General features: G+C 40.4%; 1 protein-coding gene across 2 annotated transcripts in view; it reads right to left on the bottom strand.

The window, feature by feature from the left end:
• Positions 1–9,372, bottom strand: part of RRP15 (ribosomal RNA processing 15 homolog) — a 44,732-nt gene extending 35,360 nt beyond the window's left edge. Inside the window, exon 1 of one of the 2 annotated variants that reach the window (XM_025394523.1) lies at positions 9,207–9,372. In XM_025394523.1, the coding sequence (XP_025250308.1) occupies positions 9,207–9,345 (139 nt within the window). In that variant the 5' untranslated portion in view covers positions 9,346–9,372. The remainder of the gene's footprint in view (positions 1–9,206) is intronic. The other variant, XM_025394515.1, reaches the window with a different exon arrangement.
• Positions 9,373–27,125: the final 17,753 nt, after the last annotated feature.

The raw sequence follows: 27,125 nt of genomic DNA on the forward strand, positions 1-27,125 counted from the left end.
TCCATTCCCCAACCTCTGGGAAGGGAGGGAAGCTGAAAGTCAAATGGATCACCTCAATGATTTAATCAACCATGCTTATGTAATGAGGTCTCCATAAAACGTTCAAGAAAACAGGGTTCAGAGAGCTTCTGGATAGCTGAACTCCTGGAGGTTCCTGCAGGGTGGCACACCCAGGGAGGGCATGGAAGCTCCACACTCCTTCACCCGATACTTCACCCTATGCATCTGTTCATCTGTATCCTTTGTAATATGCTTTACAACAAACCCATAAACTTAAGTGTTTCCCTGAGTTCTGTGAGTTGCTCCAGAAAATTAATCAAACCCAACGGGAAGACTGTGGGAACCTCAATTTTAAGTCAGTTGGTCAGAAGTTCCAGAGGTCTGGATTTAGGACTGGTATCTGAAGGGTTTGGGCAGTCTTATGAAGTTCAGCCCTCAGTCTGTGGGGTCTGACACTACCTCCAGGTAGATAATATTGAGATGAATTGGAGAGCAAACAACTGGTATCCACTGCAGAACTGATTACTTGCTTAGGGTGTGGGAAGGAATACATACACATTTAATCACAGAAGTCTTCTGTGATGACTGTTGCTGCTGAGTGGTTGAGTGAGAAAACAGAGAAAAGCACACTGAGTGGTGTTTTTTCCACATTCACCTGCTGTATATCCCTAATTCATGATCCCCTTCAATTTTACTATGATCAAATTTCAAATTGTACTGACAGTACTGCAATTCAACAAAAATTCAAACTGAGTCATTTTGCTATTATTCAAGTTGATACATATAAATGCTAATTTTACCTCCACGACAATCTAGTATATGAGAAGAGTATTAAAAAAATCATGTTAACACAAATTTCCAATTTATCCAGTGAATAAATGGGTATCAAGTACTACACCATGAATCAGGCTCTATGCCAAATTGAGATACAGCTGTCATCACAGTGACAAGGTCTCTGTCCCCACAGAACTTAGGAAATTTCTGCAGTCTAACAATACTTGAGTTTTGTGTTTTGTTCTAACGAAAGCACACTATTCTATCTTTCTTATATAATATGTCAAAATAAATTAAAGCCAGAAAAATAAAATTCAAACAACATATGGGTTATATCTGTGTGTTTTCCATGAAACTCAAGTAGCATCTTACTAAAGGAAGTTTTTCAACTGTCAATATAGGGCACATCCCTATCTATTTTTATAATCCAGGTAAAATTCAAAGATAAGTGTCTGATTCAGTTTCCTGATAAAACAAGCTAGTATTCTTTAAATATAACTATAATTTACACACTGATTCCTCATACGTCTGAAGCCTCTGCCTTTATAGTTTCTCAGTACTATCATCTAAAAGTTTTTGATAACTTACTAGTTTAACCAAGACCACATGTATACAACTACCTGACTAGAAAATCCATCTCCATGGGTCACCTTTACAGAAACATTTAATTTCATGAGAGGAAAAAAGAAATTTCTTATATTAAATAACAAATTCTGAGTTAAACCAAAGAAGAAATGTCCCATCTTTAACCAAAAGACCTATATTACTAAATTTATTAAATAAAGGACTCTTTAACCAGGCGTGGTGGTGTGCACCTATGGTCCCAGTTATTGGAAGGCTGAGGCAGGAGGATTGCTTGAGCATGGGAATTGGAGGTTATAGCGAGCTATGATCATGCCACACTGCACACCAGCGTGAGCAACATACCAAGACCATGTCTCTAAAAAATACTAAGAAAAAAATCGTTTTAAAATAATAAGTAAAATATATGACCCTTTATTATTTATCTGTATTGCAGAGATAGGATAAGTTGTAAAAGACAAAGTGGAAGAGACATTTAAGTTGAAACCTAAAGGATAGAGAAAAGCTGGTTAAGAGAAAGTAAAGAACAAAAAGAGTATGCCAGTAGAGTACCATAAGCACGACTAGAAAGAGAGAGAGCAGACTGTATTCCAGAAAGCAGTTCAGAATGCTATGACCCTAGTCATCTAGGGAATGACAAGATGTGAGCCTGAGAGGCAAGCAGTGGTCAGATCACATAGGTTGGGTATGCAGACTGTGTTGCCAGTTCACAAGGAGATTCAGTCAGCCAATCGCTGTTATTTGTGGATTCTGTATTTGAGAATTCACCAACTCAGTAAAATGTATTTGTAACCCCAAATCAATACTCATGGCACTTTTGCAGTCATTCACAGACATGTTTAGAGCAGCGAAGGGTTGGAGTCTCCCTACATGCACACTCCTAGCTGAGGCTGAAGAAGGAGACACTCTGCCTTGTTTCAACTTTCTCATTGTAAACTGGTGTTCTTCCTATAGACTATTTAGTGCCACATATTTCCATTTCTGTTCTTTTTCTTGGCTACAGCAATGTTTAAAATGGCCCCCAAGCATAATGCTGAAGGGTTGTGCAGTATCCCTAAGCACAAGGATGCAATGTGCCTTTCAGAGAAAATATGTGTTGAACAAGCTTTGTTCAGGCACGTTATTGGCCATGAGTTCAAATGTTAATGAATCAACAAAGTACATTAAATATAACTATTATTATCCACTTCCTCTAACAGTATAGTATGCCCAAAATGTATGGTGCTATGAGTTTACATTAAAGTTCGTTGTTTGAAAAGCTGAAGGCTGGATGCAGTGGCTCATGCCTGTAATTCCAACACTTTGGGAGGTCAAGGCAGGGGGATCACTTGAGCCCAGGAGTTTGAGAACAGCCTGGGCAACATAGTGAGACCCATCTCTACAAAAAATAAAAAATTAGGTGGGCCTGATGGCACACACTTGTGGTCCTAGCTACTTGGGAGGCTGAAGTGGGAGGATTGCTTGAACCTGGGAGGTCAAGATTGCAGTGAGTCCTGACTATGCCACTGCACTCCAGCCTAGGCAACAGACCCAGACTTTGTCTTAAAAAAAAAAAGGGGAGGGGGCGCCAGGCACGGTGGCTCACACCTGTAATCCCAGTACTTCGGGAGGCCAAGGTGGGTGGATCATGAGGTCAAGAGATGGAGACTATCCTGGCCAACATGTTGAAACCCAGTCTCTACTAAAAATACAAAAATTAGCTGGGCGTGGTGGCGTGTGCCTGTAGTCCCAGCTACTCAGAAGGCTGAGGCAGAAGTATCTCTTGAACCTGGGAGGCGGAGGTTGCAGTGAACCGAGATCGCGCCACTGCACTCCAGCCTAGCGAAAGAGTGAGACTCCGTCTTGGGGAAGAAAAAAAAAGGAAAATTCAATGATTTCTCTTTTTTTTTTTCCTTTTTCTTTAATCTCAGAGTTTTGTTTTTAAAATTTATTTATTCATTTTTGAGACAAAGTCTCACTCTGTCAGCACCTTGGCCCACTGGAACCTCTGCCTCCCAGGTTCATGTGATTCTCATGCCTTAGCCTCACAAGTAGGTGGTACTACAGGCATGCACCACCATATTGGGCTAATTTTTTGTATATATTTTTTTTTGGTAGAGATGGGGTTTTGCCATGTTAGCCAGGCTAGTCTCAAATTCCTGACTTTAAGTCATCTGACCACCTTGGCCTCCCAAAGTGCTGAGATTACAGGTGTGAGCCACCATGCCTAGTCTAAAGTTTTTATTTTTTGAGACAGGGTCATGCTGTGTCACCCAGGCTGGACTACAGTGGCACAGTCACAGTTCACTGCAGTCTCGAACTCCCAGGCTCAAGCAACCCTCCCACCTCAGCCTCTCATGTAGCTGAGACCACAGGCACATACCACCCACATCCAGCTAGTTTTTTCCATTTTTTTGTAGCGACGGGGTCTCACTATGTTGCCTAGGCTGGTCTCAGACTCCTGGGCCCAAGCAGTCCTCCCACTTCAGCCTCCAAAGTGCTGAGATTACAGATGTGTGCCCCGACGTGTGGCCAAGGAAAATCAAATGCTTTCTTTCTGAAAAACATTCCAAGTGGAACTCTTCTTTGTCTTTAAACAAAAACACACATAAGGCTGGGTGCAGTGGCTCATACCTGTATTCCCAGCACTTTGGGAGGCCAAGGCAGGCAGATCAATTGAGCTCATGAGTTCAAGATCAGCTTGGGCAACATGGCAAAACCCCATCTCTTCCAAAAATACAAAAATTAGACAGGTGTGGGTAGTGCACGCCTATAATCCCAGCTAATCTGGAGGCTGCGGTGGGAGGATGGCTTGGGCCTAAGAGGCAGAGGTTGCAGTGAGCCAAGATTGCACCACTGCACTCCAGCAGCCTGGGTAATAGAGCCAGATCTTGTTTCAAAAAAAAAAAAAAAACCCACATAAGACAAGGTTATGTATTGACAAAATGACAAAAATGTTCTCACCAGAGACTCACAGGAGCCTACAACTGTATTTCCCCTAAAAGCAATAGTTCACTAATTCAGGGATTCAGGATTTCCTGCAACTTTACTGAACATTATTGTAACTAGAATCAACTGTGAATTCATAAATTGAGAGTAAGCATTTATAAACTTTTATAGTAATTTAATATTACCATGATGTCCAACAATGTGGTCATGTTTCCAGTTATTCTTTTTCATTGATTTTTTTTAAAACACCTATCTATGACAGATTGGAGATTAAAAAACAAAAACCAGAATGGTCCTTCAACACTGATGGTTTAAGAAGCAATGCCTAGAAGACTGAAGGGAGTAGGGCTGCAATGACAGGCCCAACAAATAGGTCCCCTATGAACTAGCGTAAACAAAAGAGATGCAGGCAAGGCCGGGCACAGTGGCTCACGCCTGTAATCCCAGCCCTTTGGGAGGCCGAGGTGGGTGGATCACCTGAGGTCGGGAGTTCAAGACCAGCCTGACCAACATGGAGAAACCCTATCTCTACTAAAAATACAAAATTAGCTGAGTGTGGTGGTGCATGCCTGTAATCCTAGCTACTCTGGAGGGTGAGGCAGGAGAATCGCTTGAACCCGGGAGGTGGAGGTTGGGGTGAGCTGAGATCGCACCATTGCACTCCAGCCTGGGCGACAAGAGCGAAACTCCATCTCAAAAAAAAAAAAAAAAAAAAAAAAAAAGAGAGAGAGAGAGACAGAGATGCGGGCAAGAACTAAAGTAATGGCAACAGAATAAATGGATTAATTAAACCAAATAGATATGGAAGCAACAGGAAGAGTAAAGGATGACACTTGTGTTTCCAGCTTGGATGGGAGTAGATGGCAGTGTCTTTCTTAGAGACAGAAGCAGCTTTGACAAAGAAAATGTGTCTATGGCACAACCAAGCAGACACAATCAATTGTTATCGACATCATTATCACTGATCTTGAATTTTACCAAAAATATATGATCTAATGGTTAGACTATGGAGTAAAATGAGTGGAATAACAGATAATATCCTGCACCTATGGAGGTAACAGTTTCCTACTAGGAAGCAATATGATATACTGGAAGCACTATTTCCAAGCTTCTTTTCTTATCTGTAAAATAGAAATGCCATCAGCTACCTTACAGGGTTACTAGAGTAATTCAAACCTCTTTTCTTGGGAGAGTTCCAGCTTACAAATACCACGTTACCAAAGGTGGGAAAACTTATTTGGCAAAAAGAGATGGGACTAGCAGTTTTTTTAGGTCAGAAGAGACATCATCGTCATCGCTAATATTTATGGGTGGGTACCATGTGCCAAATATTAAATGCTTAACATATATAAACTCATTTAATCATTACAACAATTCTAAAGTAGACATTATTATTATCCTCATTTTGTAGATGAGGAAATTGAGGCAGATAATAGTAAATAACTAGCACAAAGTCACTCTGAAAGGTAGTACCAACACAGGTGCCTCTGATACAATTGAGTGAACATGGGAATTTGTTTCCAGAAATAACATACGGACTTTAGGAGAAAGGAAGCAAGGGAAGAATACTCTGGTCATAAACATTGGAAGTGCAATAGAAATCTGAACCCGAAAATATCCCTTGGTGATGAAATCTTCTTGAGTGGGAGGGAGAAAAGTTTGTCTCCATACCAAAGTCTCCTTGTTCCCAATCTTTTCTTTCTTCAGATTCATACTCCCTGCCCTTTCACTTTCCAAATAGTTTTTTTTATTATCTATGTCCTCCTGGTTCCTCAAACGTATTAAGGTAGTGGTCAAGAACATAAGCTGTACAGTCAAACTTCAATAACTGTTGTATCATTTATCAACTTGCTTATTTGCTTATGTACAGAAGTGAGCAAGTTATAAACCTCTGTGCCTCAGGTTTTTAAATGCAACATGAGGATAATAGCAGCATCTCACAGAGTTGTCAGAATTCTCTGAGCTGATATATATAAGGAACTCAGAACAGAACCAGGCACATAGGAAAGCTCCAAAAGTATAACTATTCTTATTATCCAATTCCTCTAACAGTGTAGTATGCCCAAAACTTATGGTGCTACAAGCTTACATGAAAGTTGCCTGTTTGGAAAATTGAATACTCTCTTGCTGAAAAATATTTCAAGTGAGGCCCTCTCTCTCTTCACTGTCCTGTCCCAGTGCAGATCCTAACATGGAGTTTTGCCATTGCCTACAAACTGTCCTGGCACTCTTTGGCAGTTACCATACATCTGGCAGTAATATTTATAAATGTCTGTCACCATCTTGCTTAAAAATTCTCAGTAGCTCCCTGCTGCCTACAAATACACAAGGCCCTTTATAATCTACTTTTAACCATTGTTTCCAGTTTTACTTCTAGTCACTTCTCTGAACAGCTAGAGCCATAACAGAATGTTACTTTGTCTGAAATAAGCCATGAATTTTAAGAGACCACATGCCATTGTATATGCTTTTATGTCTGAGAAAACTGCCCTCTATACTCCCAGGCCAGGAAAACTATTCATCCTTCTAAGGCCTAGATAGAATGCCACCTTATACATTTATTCAACAAAACAATTTACCAAATACTAAAATATGCAAAGAAGACCCTGTGAAAATAAACAAGACATACTTTGGACATTTGGAGAACTTATCTCTATAACGAGAGAGATATGTTAAAATATAATGATAGCATAGTATATTATCAGTAATACATGTAAGATACAAGTAAGCAACACTTAGGCTGGGTTCCAGAGGATATGGATTCCTCCGTCTCCATCCTTACCTTTCCAAAATTGAACCATGATCTTGAAAACTATCTTTTAATTATACCTAATACACTATATTATAGTCCTGTGTTTAATGTCTTTCCTAAAACTGAAATTTTAATGTAGAAATGTATTCATCCTTTGTATTCTCAACACCTAGAGGGTGATTGGAACCTAAGGGAACACAACAATTGTCCAATGAATTGAATTGGATAAATTAGGTTTCCATATTAGCCAAAAACCTTCTTAACCCATAACATAGCTGATCTATAATAGCAAAAGAACCTTAAAACCTAATCAGCATTTATAATAATATGCTGAAAAGACAGAACAGTTCCAACTTGGAATTATCCAGTACTTGAACAGAAAAATCCAATTTGGCCAGGTGTGCTGGCTCACACCTGTAATCTCAGCACTTTGGGAGGCCGAGATGGGTGGATCACTTGAATCCAGGAGTTCAAGACCAGCCTGGGCAACCTGGCAAAACCCCATCTCTACAAAAAAATTAGCCAGGTACAGTGGTATGCACCTGTAGTCCTATCTACCTGGGGGAGCTGAAGCAAGAGGATCGCTTTGGAGGGTGGTGACGGAGAAGGTCAAGGTTGCAGTGAGCCTGGGTCACAAAGCAAGACCCTATCACAAAAAGAAAAAGAAAAATCCAATTTGTAAGCAGTACTGACATTTTTTTTCCAAATATAGTACTCTTCCCTTCTTGAACAAAACTGTTTGAACCAGTCTAATGAGTTCAAAAAATATCAGAACCAGAAGTTCTAATTTCGGCTCAACAAATAGTTTGTTTTCCTTAACAGTGTGGCAGGAGATGAAAACTCTAATTACCTAGGAATTGCAGTAGCATATGACACTTTCTTCTTGGTCCTGGAAGTCCAGCTTAATTCATTAATTTACTTAAATACCTGTGAAGGACCCACAAGGCAATAGGAACTGGGGATACAGTAGTCTTTACTTTTATGGAACTTATATTCCAATTGGGAAAGATACGCAGCAAATACATACATCAAATGGTTTGGGCAGGGTTGAGAAAAAATAAAGCAGGGCAGTAAGTCAAAAAGTGAAGAAAGGAAGACAGGAAGAAGAGTAGTGGTGGTACGTTAGATAGGGTAGTCAGGGACAAGTCTCTCTGGTAAGGCACTGGATCAGAGGCTGGTGAAGGAGAGACATGCCAAGCATTTGAAACCTATTTTAGGCAGTAGAGCCAACCAGTGAAGAAACCAGGGTGTGGGAGCATGTTTAAGGTGTTAAACAAACACAAGCATACTGGTATGGCAAGATTACAATTAGTGGTTTGTGAGGGGCAGATTGGTCTATGACAGACAACCTGGCCCAAATCATACAGCCTAAGGATCTTGGATATTATATACTGAGATGGGAAGCCACTGGATCATCTCAAGCAGACAGCAGATGTAATTAGAAATACGTTATAAAAGAATAGCTCTGTCTGTTTTTTGGGTATCAGCTAGTACAAAGGAGCAGTAACTGGGCAGTAGGAAGTCAGGGATTACCTGCAATTCCTTGTCACCTAAAAAGTTGGTGCCAAGAATGATGGTAAAGAGGAGCAACAGACACAGCATGGTTGAAAACCTCAAAACACATCGTTCCTTCCTTTCATTATCAAGCGTCTCTGAGAGACATAGTTATTAAATGCTACCAGTTTTTAGTCGACCTTAACCACCAACCTCTTCTTTCATTCACTATTATTTAGTCTCTAAAACATGCACACATCTACCGCCCAAGAAAAGTCAAGTACACCCCTTCTCCCTCTTACCTCTTTTAACCTTTTGCTTCTTACACCCTATGAGACCCATTCTTCTCCTGTTTTCAAGTACCCTCTTCCTTTCACCCTTTGCTACAGTAAGTTTCTCGGTAGCTGCAGGTGTTCCACCCATTTTATTATAATTAATAATGGTGACCCTGAAAATACCTAGTAAAAGAATGTGGAAACTCAAAATTACAGTTGACAGCGTTCCTTCTCTGAACACGACTTCCCCAAGCCTCCTCACTAAGCCAAAGTCGCCCCTCTGAAGTGGTGCCAAGATAAAACCCAGGTGGCTAGCAGCAAATGCAGTCGCAAGCGCTGCTTGACACGAACTCAGCCCGGCCTTTCCTCCTAGACACCAAAGCTCAGCCCTACCACATTACCTTCGCTATCAGAAGTGTCTGTGACCTCGTCTTCCAGCACTGACGCTACGGCTCCGGTTACCATTTTCATCTTCTTCTTTGGGGTCTTTTTCAGATTTTCTTCCTCACTCACATGTGAGTCCGCAGCGGCGGCTGCCATTTTTCCGCGCCGGAAGCGTCACCTGACAGTTGCGTCCGGTGGCAACCAGAGGAACTTCTGCATTCAGTGCCGGTGACACAAGGTTCCGGGGCGGGGTCGTCTGGCCCGGAGTTCCGGGGGCGGAGCCTCAGAATGTGACAGAGAGAGCTCTGAATAGCCCGGTGTGTTTATGCGTAGTCGGTTCCAGGACGAAAATCAGCGGCTGAATGACCTCAGCCGACTCCTCCGCCAGCCTGGCGCGGTCCACTTTGATTTCCTCGCCTCGGCCGCTTCCCTTGTCTGCTGCCTTAATGTTGGTTTAGTGTCCTCCTCAGGTGTCTCTTACGGGCCCCCTGAACGCAGCAGCAGCTAGGACGCGGGACAGATCCACTGGGGGTTGATAATTAGAATACGATCATATCCCCCCACCCAAGATAACACGCTAGACCTTTCTTGCAAACCAAATAGACTCACTTTCTTTCCCTGGGGCGGGTGTTATGGAATCCAGCCGCACTGCATATTCCAGTAGATGTTTGTGTAGGAAATAAATATATATTCACATCCTAAAAACTCAATACAACATTTTAAAACTTGGTTTTGAATTTTTTTGTTTTCTAAGAGGGAGAGGGTCTCGCCGGGCGCGGTGGCTCACACCTGTAATCCCAGCACTTTGGGAGGCTGAGATAAGCGGATCGCTCCAGTCCAGGAGTCTGAGACCCGCCTGGCCAACATAGTGAAACCCAATCTCTACTAAAAATACAAAAATTAGCCAGACGCAGTGGCGAGTGCCTGTAGTCCCAGTTACTGGAGTAAACCTTTAAAAAGTGCAATTATTGACCAGGCGTGGTGACTCATGCCTGTAATTACAGCACTTTGGGAGGCCGAGGCGGGAGGATCACTTGAGGCTAGGAGTTAAGAGACCAGACTGGACAACATGGTGAAACCCCGTCTCTACTAAAAATACAAAAATTCGCCTGGCATGGTGGTGCGCATCTGTAGTCCTAGCTACTCAGCTACTCAGGAGGCTGAGGTGAGAATCACTTGAACCCAGAGGCGCGGGCAGGGGTGCGGGGAGGGGCAAAGGTTGCAGTGAGCCGAGATGGCAAGTATGCTGGCTCCAGCCTGTAATCCTGGCTTCTCCAAGTCTGAAGATCACTTGAGTCCAGGAGTTCGAGGCTGCAGTGAGCCATGATTGCACTACTGCATTCCAGCCTGGGTGACAGAGTGAGACCCTGACTCATGAAAAAATAAAAAGGGGTGCACTTTAGAGGTGCCCTTTAGGATGCTGCTGATGCCCAGAAGCACTCACCATCCTGCTCAGTGTGATCCTTTCATTGCCACTGTGTCCTGGTCTGGAACCTATTTTTTGCTGTCTTTCATAGCTAACACTTGCTTTTGCCTAGGGCTAAATGTAAATTGGAACAAGGAGTTTCAAATAAAGTTGGGAATGCATTGGAGAAAGTTGTAGAGAAGAAAGCAAAGTGAAAAAAAAAAAAATGGTTGCAGTGGTTCAATGGAAAACATGTTCCTGCATATTAAACACAAAGTTCCTGCATTAATGCCAGTGTTATTTAGTGATCAAGAAGTGATGTTTTGTGCATTTAACATGTTAATGTGAGTTTATGTATATATAGAAATTTTTGTGTGTTTAGCTGCAGTTTAAGAAATTGCATGGAGGGGAGGAATGGCAGATTTGTTACACATTCACATTTTTCTTCCTTTAAAATAATATAAAATAGGATCCAGGTTTTTATCCAGAAGTCTGATTTTCAGAAATTTATTACTGCTGTTAAGTTGGAGATACCTATGTTAGCTTATTTAGTCTTCACAATAAACTAATGAGTTAAGTACTATTATTTTTTCCATTTTATAGATGAGGAAACAGAGGCACAGAGTAAATAACTGCTGACTGTCACACAACCAGTACATGGCAGAATCACATTCAGACCCAAGCACTCCACTGCAGAGTCTGCTCAACCACTGAGTTGCACTGCCTATTCAGAGGGTTGTGCTTTAGCACTCAGCATACAGTCAGAATAGGCAACAAAAATTTCCTTTTTTCTTTCTGTTTTTTCTTTTTTAAAATTTTACTTTACATTCCGGGATACAAGTCCAGAACGTGTAGGTTTGTTACATAGGTATACATGTGCCATGGTTGTTTGCAGCACCTTTCAACCCATCATCTAGGTTTTAAGCACTGCATGCATTAGCTATTTGTCCTAATGCTCTCCCTCCTGTCACCCCACCCATCCCCAATTGCCCCTGGTGTGTGCTGTTCCCCTCCCTGTGTCCATATGTTCTCATTGTTCAGCTCCCACTTATGAGTGAGAATATGCAGTATGTGGTTTTCTGTTCCTGTGTTAGTTTGCTGAGGATGATGGCTTCTAGCTTCATCTATGTCCCTGCAAAAGACATGATCCCATTCCTTTTTATGGCTGCATAGTATTTCATAGTGTATATGTACCCACATTTTCTTTATCCAGTCTATCTTTGATGGGCATTTAGATGGGTTTCATGTCTTCGCTATTGTAAATAGTGCTGCAATAAACATATGTGTGCATGTGTCTTTATAGTAGAATGATTTATATTTCTTTGGGTATATACCCAGTAATCGGATTGCTGGGTCAAATGATATTTCTGGTTCTAGATCCTTGAGGAATCACCACACTGTCTTCCACAATGGTTGAACTAATTTACATTCCCACCAACAGTGTAAAAGCATTCTTATTTCTCCACAGCCTGTTCCAGCATCTATTGTTTCTTGACTTTTTACTAATCACTATTCTGACTTGCATGAGATGGTATCACATTGTGGTTTTGATTTAGGCAACAGAAATTTCTAACAAACACTGGAATTCATGAATAAAAAATACATAGTTTCTGCTCTTACAATGAACCAAAATAATTGACAAGATTCAAACAGAATGCCCACTGTATGCCAGAAATAACTGAAGTCACCTATATGCTTGTGTGAGAATTTTACAGACAAACCTATGCTAGTTATCAGCTTATTGCCTCTTGGCTCTAAATTCATCCTTTTTGGCTGCTCTGTGAAAATTAAGCTGGGCTCTTAAATATTTTTATTTGCCTGAAGGTCAGATGTTCAGCTTTGTCAGTAGAGGGCATTAGAGTGACATTATAAGAGAAAGCAGTCATCTTCCTGGTTCCTATGTGCTTTTCTCTACAGACTCCTGTGGAAACTTCCCCAGCATCAGGGTGCTGAAGTGTACTTGTGCTCTCCTGTAGCACAGATGGCATCTCCAGCATCTGACTCCTGAATGCCTCTAATAAGACACCTGCCCATCCACAGCTTTTTCTAGCACCTCAAAGGGAAATTTCAGGAAGGCGGATTTTTGAACGAGTTTTTTGGTTTTGCTTTTGTTTTTTAGAGATGAGATCACACTCTGTTGCCTATGCTGGAGTGCAGTGACATGATCTTGGCTCACTGCAGCCTCAACCTTATGGGCTTAAGTGATCCTCCCACCTCGGTCTCCTGAGTAGCTGGGACCACAGGTGCAAGTCACCCCACTGGCAATTTTCAACAAGTTCTGACAGGGCAGTATCACAGCAACTCCTCTGCCACCCCGTGAACCACAGCTGTGCTCTTCCATGAGAGCTGTATCTCAGCTGTAGGTAGGAAGATAGGCCTCTTCCTAGCATGCTGCATGTTACATAGTCACTGCTCCTTATATCTGCTATTACTATATTCTGTAGAGTTTACTTAACCTCTTACTAACAATCCCTTGTTACTTCAACCTTCTGATATAGCTAATGATTCTTTATATTAAATTATCCTATTCAAATTCCTAGAGCAGTTTCTGTCTCCTAAGTGGCCCTGAATGATATAAATCTAGAAGGAGTGTTGTAATGAAAATATCAGTGCCCACATACCTTCTTTGCCTGCCTACAGCATGGTTAGAAAGTTTTACAGGGAGTTTCTCATTTTGGGAAAGGCCAGAGGCAGGGTGGGTATGAGAGTTTCCTATTGAAATGCCAATATTTATAGAAGAATAACAGATAAAATATTTTTCTTCTGAATAATTTGTGCAGCTTGGCTGATATGAGTGCCTCGAAGAGGTCTAAACTAATAGACATGGAACAGAAAAGAGAGGGGGTAATTGCCCAGTGTATCCAGAGCAGGAGGGTGGTCTTCTAGGAAGGTCTGAGCATAAAGCTAACTTGATAGGAGCTCTGGACAGAGATTCTGGTTACAGAATAATTCTTGGGATTCTCTATATACATAGGATCTATGAAGGGAGAGAGTAAAAAGAGAAAGAAGACATCTCAGAATTATAGAGCTCCTAGTTGAGAAGGAACAAGAAAGAGAGATCAGGATAGAGAGTTATGAGAAGAGCAGTGCTAAGTCCCTAAACACTAGTGAAATAAAGTCCCCCAAAAAAGAGATTGTCACTGATGTTAAATTTTGCTATAGTCGGCCAGGCGCGATGGTTCATGCCTGTAATCCCAGAATTTGGGAGGCCAAGGCGGGCGGATCACAAGGTCAGGAGATCGAGACCTTCCTGGCTAACACGGTGAAACCCTGTCCACTTAACCTGGTGTGGTGGTGGGCGCCTGTAGTCCCAGCTACTCGGGAGGCTGAGGCAATAGAATGGCATGAACCCAGGAGGCAGAGCTTGCAGTGAGCCGAGATCTGGCCACTACACTCTAGCCTGGGTGACAGAGTGAGACTCCGTCTCAACGAGAAAAAAAAAAAAAAAGAAAGAAAATTCTATAGTCTCAGAGAAAAAGGAAGCATACACAATTAACATACATTAATTAAATCTTACATGTAATTAACTTGACGCTATAATGGGAGACATAGAGGAAAACTTTAAAAAAAAAGATATTTTCTGAAGGATAGACCAGATATTCTAAAGATGTTTGTTCCAACCAAAATTTCACTGGAATTAATTTTGAGAGGGAAGGAGCAGAGAGAGAGGTCTTGTTAAAATAATTGTCAGGTACAAAATAAGTAAAGGATAATTAAAAAAATAGAAAAAGAGTCTTGAGGCAAAGTTTGCCCATTCAGGTATTAGAATATACTATAAAGCTACAATAATTAAAATATACAGATCAAAAGAAAAAATAAATGGAGATGAAATAAATTCTAGAATATGTAAAATCTTAAAATATTATAAAGGAAGTATTACACGTAAAAGAATATATTATGCAAAAATTGTGTTAGCAAAATTGATGATTAGAAGAGAGAGAGGCTGGGTATGATGGCTCATGCCTGTAATCCCAGAACTTTGGGAGGCTTAGGCAGGAGGATTGCTTGGGCTCAGGAGTTCGAGACTACCCTGGCAACATGGCACAACCCTGTCTCTGCAAAAAACACACAAAAAATAAGTCAGGTGCGGTTGTGAGCACCTGTAGTCTCAGCTACTCAGGAGGTTGAGGTGGGAGGATGGCTTGAGCCCAGGAGGCAGAGGTTGCAGAGAGCTGAGATCATGCCACTGCACTGCAGCCTGGGTGACAAAGCCAGAACCTTTCTAAAAAAATAATAAAAAACAAAAAGTTGATTAGCAATGAACTAATTAACTAATCGAGGGACTAGGAACACACATAAAAAAAGAGAAATATATTAGAGCCTCATGTCTTACCCTAAAATTAATTTCAGGATTATGAAAATAAGCTGTATGAAAAAAAAGAAAAATAAGTGACAATCTGATTTATCTGGATTGTAGAAACAACTTTCCAAGTTAAAGGTAAATAGAATATAAACGAATATAAGACAGAACATCAAGTTTGAAATAACTACATAACAAATTAATGGGACTTCGGCATGGATAGGACTTCTTTATCAAGATGGAGTAGTAGGGAGCAAATTTACCTTGTCACTTGAAACAACCCAAAATAGACAAAACCTATAGAACAACAGTTTTCAAGACACTTGACATTAGATAATGAAGCATAATAATCACTGAGAGATGGAAAGCAAATCAGGTGAGCCCCACAATTACCCCAGCATACTGCTTTGAGAAAATTTCCAGACCCTAGCAGAGGAAGCAGGGACCTAAGCTGAGCCTGGAAGCCTCTCCAAGTTGAAAAGATATAGCTGAGAGTCAGGAGAGACCAAGGTGACTAGAGTTGGAAGGGCAGAATACTAGAGAAGAGAGAGAGAGAGAACTCAAGAGATCTGCAAAGAGGCTCCCTTTGAAATTTAGGTGATTACTGACCCGTGCACACATGTGAGAAAACTACACAAGGCCAGAGAAAGAACCATGAGGAAAGATTAAAGGCAACAGTTGTTATCTATGCATACACAGGGCTGATTCTAGTCTCCATTCCCACTAGGCACTGGTTAGGGTACCTGTTAAAAACTATGAAGGTGTGAGATTTTTATCATACTTGCAAACTAACAGATAGCCTGCCATAATTTCATGATATTATATCATATCATAGGAGATATAAGACTCCCGAGTAGGAGATAAAGGGCAATTTATTTATTATTCTGGACAATAGCAGTAGAAGCATGTCAGCAATTCCCACAGTTACACAAAGAGGATCAGGTAACACCACTTCAGATAACTAACATCACAAAACTAAGGCAGTAGGTTGCCTTATAGGAGAGGAACTTTAAGCTATTTACAATAGCATTAAAAATATGTGAAATTCTTAGGGATAAAATACATAAAATACCTGTACACCAAACAATAAAAAGCATTGCTTAGCAAAATTAAAGAAGACCAAACTAAATGGAGATATACCATGTTCATGGGTCAGAAGACTTAAAATTATTAAGATGTTAATTCTTCCCAAATTGACCTATAGATTCAATGCAATCCCTATAAAAATTCCATCAGACTTCTTTGTAGAAGTTAATAAGTTTATCCTAAAATTTATATGGAATTTTAAATGATCTAGAATAGCAAAGAAACAACTTTGAAAAATAAGAGCAAATTTGAAGGCCTAACGCTACCTGATTTCAAGACTTATGATAAGCCTGTGGTTATTAAAACAGTGTAGTATTAAATCGAGGTAGACAAACAGAACTATTAAATGGAATAGGGCATCAAGAAAAGACATCTCTATGAAAAACTGATTGTTGACAAAGGTATAAAGTCAATACAATGGAGAAAGGATAGTATTCTCAACAAATATTCTTGGAACAATTGGTTATCCATATACCAAAAAAAAAGAAAAGAGAAAAAAATAGGATATCTATTTACAAACAACTGTATTTCAATTTATACCTCACTCCATACATAAAAATTGACTCAAAATGGAATAGGCCTAAAGAAAAAAACTTGCAACTATAAAGCTTCTATAAGAAACACTGGAGAAAACCATTGTGTCCTTGGGTTAGGCAAAGATTTCCTAGGTACAACACCACAAGCATGATCTATAAAGGAACAACTGGTTAAATTGAACTTTATTAAAATTTAGAAACTGCTGTTTGGAAGACAAAGTGTAAAGAATGAAAAGACAGGCCACAGACGGTAGAAAATATTTGCAAAACCTACATCTGATAAAAGATTGTGTCCAGGATACATAAAGAATTCTCAAATTCAATATTCACTTGAATATTAACACTTCACCAAAGAAGATATACCAATGGCAGATAACACATGAAAAGATGTTCAACATTGTAAGTCACTAAGGAAATGTAAAAAGAAAACCACATAATCAGATATGACCATACACCTTTTAGAACGGCTACAAATAAGAAGACTAACTACACTAAGCATGGATGAAGATGTGGAACAACCAGAGCTCTCATAGGCTGCTAGTGAGAATGTAAAATGGTCAACCAAAGGGAAGACAGGTGGTCAGCTTCTTAAAAAATTAAACATACTCGCCGGGCGCGGTGGCTCAAGCCTGTAAACCCAGCACTTTGGGAGGCCGAGACGGGCAGATCACGAGGTCAGGAGATCGAGATCATCCTGGCTAACCCGGTGAAACCCCGTCTCTACTAAAAAATACAAAAAAACTAGCCGGGCGAGGTGGCGGGCACCTGTAGTCCCAGCTACTCAGGAGGCTGAGGCAGGAGAATGGCGTGAACCCGGGAGGCGGAGCTTGCAGTGAGCTGAGATCTGGCCGCTGCACTCCAGCCTGGGCGACAGAGCGAGACTCCGTCTCAAAAAAAAAAAAAAAAAAATTAAACATACACTTACCACATGATCTAGCCATTCCATTCCACCCCTAGTTACTGACCCAGAGAAGCATAAACTTAGTTTCATGTAAAGACTTCCACGTAAATGTTCATAGCAGCTTCACTTATAATACATCCAAATTGAAAGCAACTGAAATATCCATCAATAGGTGAATGAATAAATAAATTGTGGTATGACCATGCAGTAGAGAGCAGTAGAGAGCTATATCCAACAATAAATAGGAACCAACTATTGATCTAAAGGAACTACAGGTGAATCTGAAAATAATTATGCCAGGAAAAAAAAAGAGTGCATACTGTATGATTCCAGTTGTATTAAACTCTTTTTTTGGTGGGGGGAGGTTTACAGGGTCTCACTCTGTCACCCAGGCAGTAGCATGATCATGGTTTACTGCAGCTTTGATCTCCTGGGCTCAAGTGATCCTCCTACTTCAGCCTCCCAAGTAGCTGGGATTACAGCAGTGCTACAGGCATGCACCACCACACCCAGGTAATTTTTGTATTTTTTGCAGAGACAGAGTTTTGCCATGTTGCCCAGGCTGGTCTTGAACTCCTGAGCTCAAGCAATCTGCCTGCCTCTGTCTCCCAAAGTGCTGGGATTACAAACATGAGTCACAGCACCTGGCCTTACACTCTTTACAAATATAAATTATTCTATGGTGGCAGAAATAAGATCAATGGCTGCTGGAGGGGTGGAGGGTTAGAAGGGCTACGAAGGGGCAGGGTTATGAGGCACATGGAAACTTTTTGAAGCAATGGACATGTTTGTTATCTAGATTGTGGTGATAGTTTCCCGGTATAGATAGATAGATACCGGGAAACATAAAATAGCATACTTTAATATGTGCACTTTACTATAAGTCAGTTATGCCTTAATATAGCTGGTAAAAAAAATATACAATTGATTAGGGAACTACACAAAATAAGAAATACAAACGTGAACCAAGTATGAGAAAACTGTATGACTACTCTAACAGATTAACACAAACTTGGTGGCTTAAATCTGTGTTGCTTAAAGCAACACAGATTTATGTTTAAGCTTACCTTAAACATACTCAAAACACTTACATTAGCCTACAGTGAGGCAAAATTATCTAACCAAAGCCATTTTGTAATAAAGTGTTGAATAATCTCAGGTAAATTACTGAATACTGTGCTGAAAGTGAAAAACAAAATGGTTCTATGGGGTCCTAGTCCATTTTCTGTTGCTTTTAACAGAATATCTGAAACCTACTAATGTATAAAGAAAAGTGATTTATTTATTACAGTTATGGATGCTGAGAAGTCCACAGTCAAGGGGATATATATGGTGATGGCCTTCATACTGCTGGGAACTCTCTGCAGAGTCCCAAAGCAGCATAGGGCATCCCGTGCTAAGGAGGCTAGCTCAGGTCTCTCTTCCTCTTCTTAGAAAGCTATCAGTCCCATTCCCATGAAAACCCATTAATCCGTGAAAGCAATAATCTATTAATCCAATAAGTCATAAGTGGATTAATCTATTTATGAGAGCTCTGACCTCATGACCCAATCATCTCTTAAAGGCCTCACCTTTCAATACTGCCACATTGGGGATTAAGGTTCAACATGAGTTTCCAAGGGGATAAACATTCAAACCATAGCATATGAGTACTTGAAGTACACCTTCTACTGAATGCATATCACTTTCACACTATCATAAAGCAGAAAAATCCTAAATTGAACCACTGTAAATCTGGGACCATCTGTAAAAGGTAGCATTCACAGGTTCCAAGGATTAGGACATGGAGTCTTTGGGGCTATTATTCAGTTTACTATGATCTGTTTTAATTTGCTCAGTTTTAGGGACAGTGTTTTAAAAAAGCCCCTTTGGAACATTAAAAAAAAAAAAAGATATCTTTCTTCTTTACCTTTACTTTCCTCTGGCACTGAACTCCTGCGTGTGATATAATTAAGACCCAGGCAGTGGCCTCATTATTACTAACCACACTGAGCCCTTTGTACTATATTTGATTGCCTCTTTGGAAACATCCCGGTAAATAAGAAAGGGACAGATGACATCATCTGGTTGGTGTTAAACAACGGAACAGGTGAATACTGGCAAGACTAATAGGCTTTATTTCATTTGAACAAATTACTCTTGGACTCCTGGTCTCAGAGCCTGCATTAGTGACACTGGTACTATCATGCATCGAGGAGACATATTCCACCTTGCGTAAAACCCTTCCATTAAAAACTCACCTCGCTATGGGACTTAACTGTCTTTTAGGCAGTATTCATCAGCAATGACAAGATTGCCCAGCATTTCTGAATGACCAAGTGAACAAAGGAGAAAAGTGGACTACCTTTATCCTGCCAGACTTTCAGACTTTTCTTTCTGCCAGTAGAAAGTGCATCCCAAGTTGTGTACGAGGAACTACCTCTTCATTTCATTGTGACAGTTAACCCCAACCTGTGTCCCTAATAGACCACAGACACAACTGAAAGAGGCCTCAAGAGTGCAGTCTTTTTATTCCACTCTTCTGAAGTTGAGTGGCCACGTGATCCAGGACCAGTGATTATTTGTCCAGTGATAAAGTCTCACGGTCCAGCCTTCCTCAAAATGCCATTCATTCATTTGACAAATATTCAATGAGCCTTGTGCCAAGTTCTCTTTATTTTTTACTTTTTTATTCTTTTGGGTATACAGTACGTATATATATTTATGGGATACATAAGCTATTTTGATACTGTCCTACAGTATGTAATAATTACATCAGAGTAAATGGGGTTTCTATCACCTCAAGCATTCATCATTTCTTTGTGTTACAAACATTCCAATTGTACTCCTTCAGTTATTCTGAAATGTCCAACAAATTATTGCTAACTGTAGTGACTCTGTTGTGCTATCAAATACTAGATCTTATTCATTATATCTAACAATATTTTTGTACCCATTAACCATCCCCATTTCTCGCCTACCCCAAATCCTTCCAGCCTCTGGCAACCATCGTTCTACTCTCTATGTCTATGAGTTCAACTGTTTAATTTTTAGCTCCCACAGATGAGTGAGAACATGCAAAGTTTGTCTTTCTGTACCTGGATTCTTTCACTTAACATAATGTCCTACAGTTCCATCCATATCGTTGCAAATGACAGGATCTCGTTCTTTTTACAGTTGAATAGTATTCGATTACGTGTATGTATCACATTTTCTCTGTCGATTTATCTGTTGATGGACACTTAGGTTGATTCCAAATCTTGGCTATTGTGAATAGTGCTACAATAAACATAGGAATGCAGATATCTCTTCAATATACTGATTTCCTTTCTTTCGGGTATATGCCTAGTGCTAAGTTATTTTTAGGCACTGAGAATTTCTAGCAAGACAGACAATTCCTTGTTCTTACGATGCTTAGCTTCTATGTTTGAGGGAGACAACAAATAACCAAGTAAATTTTAAAAATAGAACAAATTGCTGCAGATAGCAGTATCAGGAAGATAAAACAGAGTAGTAGAATAGAGAATGTTTCGTGGACTGAAGGGTGGCTAGTATGGGACACTTTAGCTCAGTGGTCCCCAAATTTTTTGGCACCAGAAACTGGTTTCATGGAAGACAGTTTTTCCACTGGTGAGGGATTATTTCAGGATGAAACTGATCCACCTCAGATCATCAGGCATTAGTTAGAGTCTCATAAGGAGAGCACATCCTAGATCTCTCGCATGCACAGTTCACATTAGGGGTCCTGCTCCTGTGAGAATCTGATGCTGCAGCTGATCTGACAGGAGCTGGAGCTCAGGCAGTAATGCTCACTCACCCATTGCTCACCTTCTGCTGTGCAGCCCAGTTCCTAACAGGCCACAGACCAGTAGAGGTCCATTACCCTGGGGTTGGGGACTCTTGCTCTAGATGGAGGTCAGAGATGCTCTCAGGAGGTGACGTTTGAACTGATACAGGAGTGGTGTGATTGAAATGGCCATGTGAAAATCTAGGACAGAATTTTCCAAGAGAAGGCAATGAATCCCTTTAAGGAGGAAAAGACAGCGTAAGGAATAGTGAGCAGGAGAAGTGGGGTGCACATTGATGGGAAAGGGGAGAGGAGAGTCCACGGCCAGTGTGCTCTTGAGGGCCCTGGTAAGGACATTCAACTTTGCCCCAAGAGACCTAGGGAGCCATGGAACTATTTTACACAGGGTAATGACAGGAAAGAACTCATTTCTGAAAGGCTCTTAGTTTTGTTGGAGAATGTGGGGGTCAGAGTGTAAACACACAGACCAGTTAGGCCATTGTGGAAGCCTAATGTGGAAGACCATGGTGGCTTAGACTAGGGCAGAGATAAATAAAAGTGGACACACTCAGGGTATGTTTTAGATGTGGAAACCTGACACAAACTGTTGTTGATGGGTTGAATATGAGAAGGAAAGAATTAAAAATGACACCTAGGTTTTTGACTTTACAGCTAGGTGGATGATGGTGCATTTGCTAGTATGGGAAAGGCCAGAGAAGAACAGCTTTTGTGAGGAAAAGCAAAAGTGTCTGACTTGTTAGGTTTAAGGTCTTGACATCTGTTTTAGTCTGCTTGGGCTACTACAACAGAATGCCATAGACTAGGTGGCTTATAAACAACAGACATTTTTCATTTTTCCCACGATTCTGAATGCTGAGAAGTCTAAGATCAAAGTGTCTGGGGAGGGCTCAATTCCTGGTTTATAGGCAACTGTCTTCTTGCTGTGTCTTCACATAACACAAGGGGTGAGGAAGCTCTCTGGGGTCTCTTTTATAAGGGCACTTATTCCAGTTGTAAGGGCTCTGCCTACCAACAACCCCACCTCCAAATACCATCACATTGAGAGTTAGGATTTCCACATATGAATTTAGGAGGGACATAAACATATAGTCTATAGAATCATCTAAGTAAAGATACTGATTAAGTAACTGGATCCCAAGGGAGAGACCGGGGCTAGAGATAATAGGTATAAAAGATGACACCTCCATATTGGTGGTTTTTAAAGCTGAGAAAATGAATGAGGTTTTACAGGAAGAAGAAGAAAAAGAAGCCAAAGTCCAGTTAGCAGGAACTGCAATATTTAGAAGTAGAGGAGACAACATATGAAAATGTACATAAAGAGCAGAACGAATTATGACATAAGGGAAGCCAGAGAACAAGTTTCAAAAGGAAGCAAAGATTTTGTTAAATGCTATTGTGAGGCCAACCTAGGCGAGGATAGGGGTGTGTCCATGAGATTTTATTGAAGTGAAGATTATTAAGGAATTTGTCAAATGTCTGGTAGAATAATGGGAAAGAAAGTTATGGTAGAAGGGCTAAACAATAAATAAAACCTTCAGTTTCCAACAATATAATGAACCAGATGTGCAAAGAAAAGCCTCTTGATATGGAACACCTATAAATAGTTGCCTAGCTTTTCTTGGGGGATGGGGTGGTGCTCAATAGTCATGTATTGAATAAAATGAATGGCTCCAGGCTTTGCCAGATGTCCTGAAGTAAGCACAACATCTAATACCCAGCTCCTCTCTTTTTGTCAACCTCTATGGTTTCGTTAAAAATTCAGACCTAGAGTTACATCAGGCTTTCAGTCCCTTCTCCTGAATTGCATAATTCTTCGAATCTCTCTGAATCTCTGTTTCTTCTCCTGTAAAAGGGGAATGACCTCATCTATCTCAGAAGCTTATGAGTGGTAGGTGGCTTATTTCGCAGACATGATACTCTCTGAAGTCCACATTGTCATGATCAGAGACTACACTGCTAAACCTGGCAGTCTGCTGGGCGCTTATATCTCCTTACGGGTATATAGGGCCCTGTTTTTGCTTGGCTATGCCAGGAACCCAAAACTCAACTTTGTGGAGTCCCACGTAGCTCCTGGCTAGAGCAGCCCTGAGTTTTCTGATGAGCTGCAGCCTAAATCATTAGCTGCTGCAATGGTGAGAGGAGAGGCTTTTCTTGAGTAAAGCAGATTGGGTGGGCTAGACAATTTTGTAACACTTCTCAATAGCCATCAGAAGCTAAGATTGTCAGTGCTCCGTTTACTGAGTACTTGCTATATACCAGGAAATATACATAGGTTCTTAATATCCTCATTTTACAGATGAGGATATATTTTGGGTCAGAACGAGTGAGATGCCCTGAGCCATGATTTCAGTTCTATCAGTTTTTGCTTCATTTATTTTCCTTCCTTCCTTCCTTCCTTCCTTCCTTCCTTCCTTCCCTCCTTCCTTCCTTCCTTCCTTCCTTCCTTCCTTCCTTCCTTCCTTCCNNNTTCCTTCCTTCCTTCCTTCCTTCCTTCCTTCCTTCCTTCCTTCCTTCCTTCCTTTCTTCCGTCCTTCCTTCCTTCTTTTTTGAAACAGGGTCTCACTGTGTCACCCAGGCTGGAGTGCAGTGATGCAATCTCAGTTCACTGCAACCTCTGCCTTCCAGGCTCAAGCGATCCTCCCACCTCAGCCTCCCAAGTAGCTTGGACTACAGGCATGTGCCACCACACTCGGCTAATTATTATTATTATTATTATTATTATTATTATTATTATTTGGTAGAGATGGGTTTTCTTCATGTTGCCCAGGCTGGTCTCGAACACCTGAGCTCAAGTGATCTGCCACCTTCAGTCTCCCAAAGTGCTGGCATTGCAGGTGTGAGCCACTGCACCCAGCCTTTATTTTTATTCTCTATTGTTTGGTGTAGACACATTTAAGATTGTTATATTTTCCAGGTGAATTAATTATTTTATCATTACATAATACTTTTCTTTATATCTAGTGATTTTCTTTGTTCTAAAGTCTACTTTATCTGATATTAATAGAGCTCCTTTGGGTTTTTTCAAAAATATTTACATGGTATACCTCTTTCCTTCCTTTTATTTTCAACCTACCTATGAAGTATTTGAAGTGAGATTTTTTGTAGCCAGCATATTATTGAATCACGTTTTTAAACCTACTCTGTCAATCTCTGTTTTTAAAATAGGTTTATTTAGACCATTTGTATTTAAAGTAACTATTGGCTGGATGCCGTGGCTTATGCCTGTAATCCCAGCACTTTGGGATGCCAAAGTAGGAGGATCACTTGAGGTCAGAAATTTGAGCCCAGTCTGGGCAACATAGTGAGACCCCATCTCTACAAAAAATTTAAAAATTAGCCAGGCATTGACGCACATGCCTGTATTCCTGGCTACTTGAGAAGCTGAAGCAGAAGGATTGCTTGAGCACAGGAATTCAAAGTTGCAGTGAATTATGATCATACCACTGTACTCCAGCTTGGGCAACAAAGTGAGACCCTGTCTCAAAGAAATTAAAAAAATAACTAATGATCTACAAAGGTGCAAATTTGCCATTTTATTATTTGTTTTCTCTTTGTTTCTTATTTTTTTATGTTTCTCTTTTCTTACCTTTCTGTGGGTTACTTTAAAATTTTTTGGGATTCCCTCCTGACTTTTTTATAGTACTTTGGATATATCATATTATATAGTTTTCTTAGTGCTTGCTCAAGGTGTTATAACAGACATACATAACTTCTCTGTCCACTGATATTGAAGCTTTACCACTTGGAGTGAAATGTAGAAACCTTACTTCCACTTAGGTTCCTTTACCTGCCACACTTTTTAAGTATAATTGTCTTAAGTATTTCCTTTATACTCATTGAGCACCACATCATATAATATTAAAAACAATTGTACTTCAACCATAAAATGTGATTTAAGAAACTCCTGAGGATAGTCTAATATATTTACTCCTATTTTAGCCATTCCAATGTTCTTCCCTTTCTAAAATTTCAGGCTTTCTTGTGTTACCATTTTCTTTCTGTTTAGAGAACTTCCTCTAGCCGTTCTTTAAAGAAGGACTTGCTAGAAACAATTTCTCTAAGTTTTTATTCTGAAAATGTCTTTATTCCCCCTTCATTTCTAATGGATGTTTTCATCGGAAACAGAGTTTGCAGCTGACAGTTCTTTTTCTTCAGTTATTAAAAAGTGTTGTGCCATTACCTTTTGGTCTTGATGGTTTGAAATGAGACACTTGCTCTTGTTTGAATTGATGTTCCTGTATATAGAATAAGTAATTTCTCTCTGGCTGATTTTAAGATTAAAAAAATTTTTGGTCTTTAGTTTTTTGAATTTAACTATGATGTCTCTTGGAGTTGATTCCTATGGGTTTATCCTTACTAGGGTTTGCTCACCTTCTTGAATCTGTAGATTTAAGTCTTTCACCACATTTGGAAAGTTTTCAGCCATTATTTTCTTGAATTTTTTTTTCAATTTCCCTCCCTTTCTCTCCTTTTTTTCAAGCTCAATGATTCATCTTCTGTTACTTCTACTCTATTATTGAACCCATCCAGGCAATTTCTTGGGATTTTATTTGGCTATTGTACTTTTTAGTTCTATAATTTCCATTTCTCTCTCTCTGTGTGTAACTTCTACTTCTTTGCTGAGATTTTTCTATTTTTTCATTTGTTTCAAGAAATCATAAATACTTGTTTAAGCATTTTTATAATGCCTCTTTTAAAAGTTTTTATCAGATGATCCCACATCTGGTTTTTGGTGTTGGAGTCTATGGACTGCCTCTTTTCATTCAAATTGTGGTTTCACTCATTTGTGCTATGACAAGTTTTATGGTTTGAATATGTCCACCAAAGTTCATGTGTTGGAAACTTGATCCTCAATGTGGCAGTGCTGGGAGAAGGGGCCTGACGGGAAGTTTTCCAGTCATGAGGAAATTGCCCTCACGAATGGATTAATGCCATTATCATGGGCATGGGATCCTTATAAAAGGATAAGTTTAGTTCCCTCTTGCTCTCTCTGTCACCCTTTCTTTCCCTCTTGCCTTCTGCTATGTGATGACACAGCAAGAAGACCGTTGCCAGATGCTGGCCCCTGAATCTTGGACTTCCCAGTCTCCAAAACTGTGAGCCAATAAATTTCTGTTTACTATAAATCCCCCATTCTCAGGTATTCTGTTAAACAGAACAAAACAGACTAAGACAATGAGTACTGAGACAGGATCTCTCTCTGTTGCTCAGGCTGGAGTGCAGTGGTACAATCATAGGTCACCTGCAGCATCAAACTCCTAGACTCAAGTGATCCTCCTACCTCAGCCTCTCGAGTAGCGGGGACCACAGGTTCATACCACCACATTTGGCTAATTTTAAAATTTTTTTGTAGAGACAAGGTCTCACTATGTTGCCCAGGCTGGTCTCGAACTCCTGAGCTCAAACTATCTTCTTGCTTCAGCCTCCCAAACTGCTAGGATTACAGGTGTGAGCTACTGCACCCAGCCAGGTGATTTTCTAAATTGTATTTTAGACTGCTTAGATATGATGACTCTAGACCCTGTGAAAAATTTTGGATGTCATATTATGAGATTCTGGATCCTATTTAATTTTCTTTCGTTAGCAGACAGTCCCCCTGTTAAGGTGCAACATAAGAGCCAAGTAGCTGTGTGTGCTCATTTACCCACTGGACTTTACTAATACCACCCTAGCAATTAGAATACTGACTCATACCACCAAATGCTTCTGAGTAGAGGGGTAAGCTCAGCTTCCTATTGGACCATACTGACTCCAAGGAGGAAAGACGTGGTGATCTGACACAAGCTTTGTTGTGCAAGGCCCAAGTGATACTAAGCCTTTTTGCTGCCAGGTGGGGTGGAGGCTCAGCTATTTGCTGGGCTCTACTGACACTATCTTGGTGAGGGAATCAGAGCGCCACCTGGCAGAGCAAGGCATGGAAG

Source organism: Theropithecus gelada, chromosome 1 (genome assembly GCF_003255815.1).
Source record: "Theropithecus gelada isolate Dixy chromosome 1, Tgel_1.0, whole genome shotgun sequence".
NCBI classification, from domain to species: domain Eukaryota; kingdom Metazoa; phylum Chordata; class Mammalia; order Primates; family Cercopithecidae; genus Theropithecus; species Theropithecus gelada.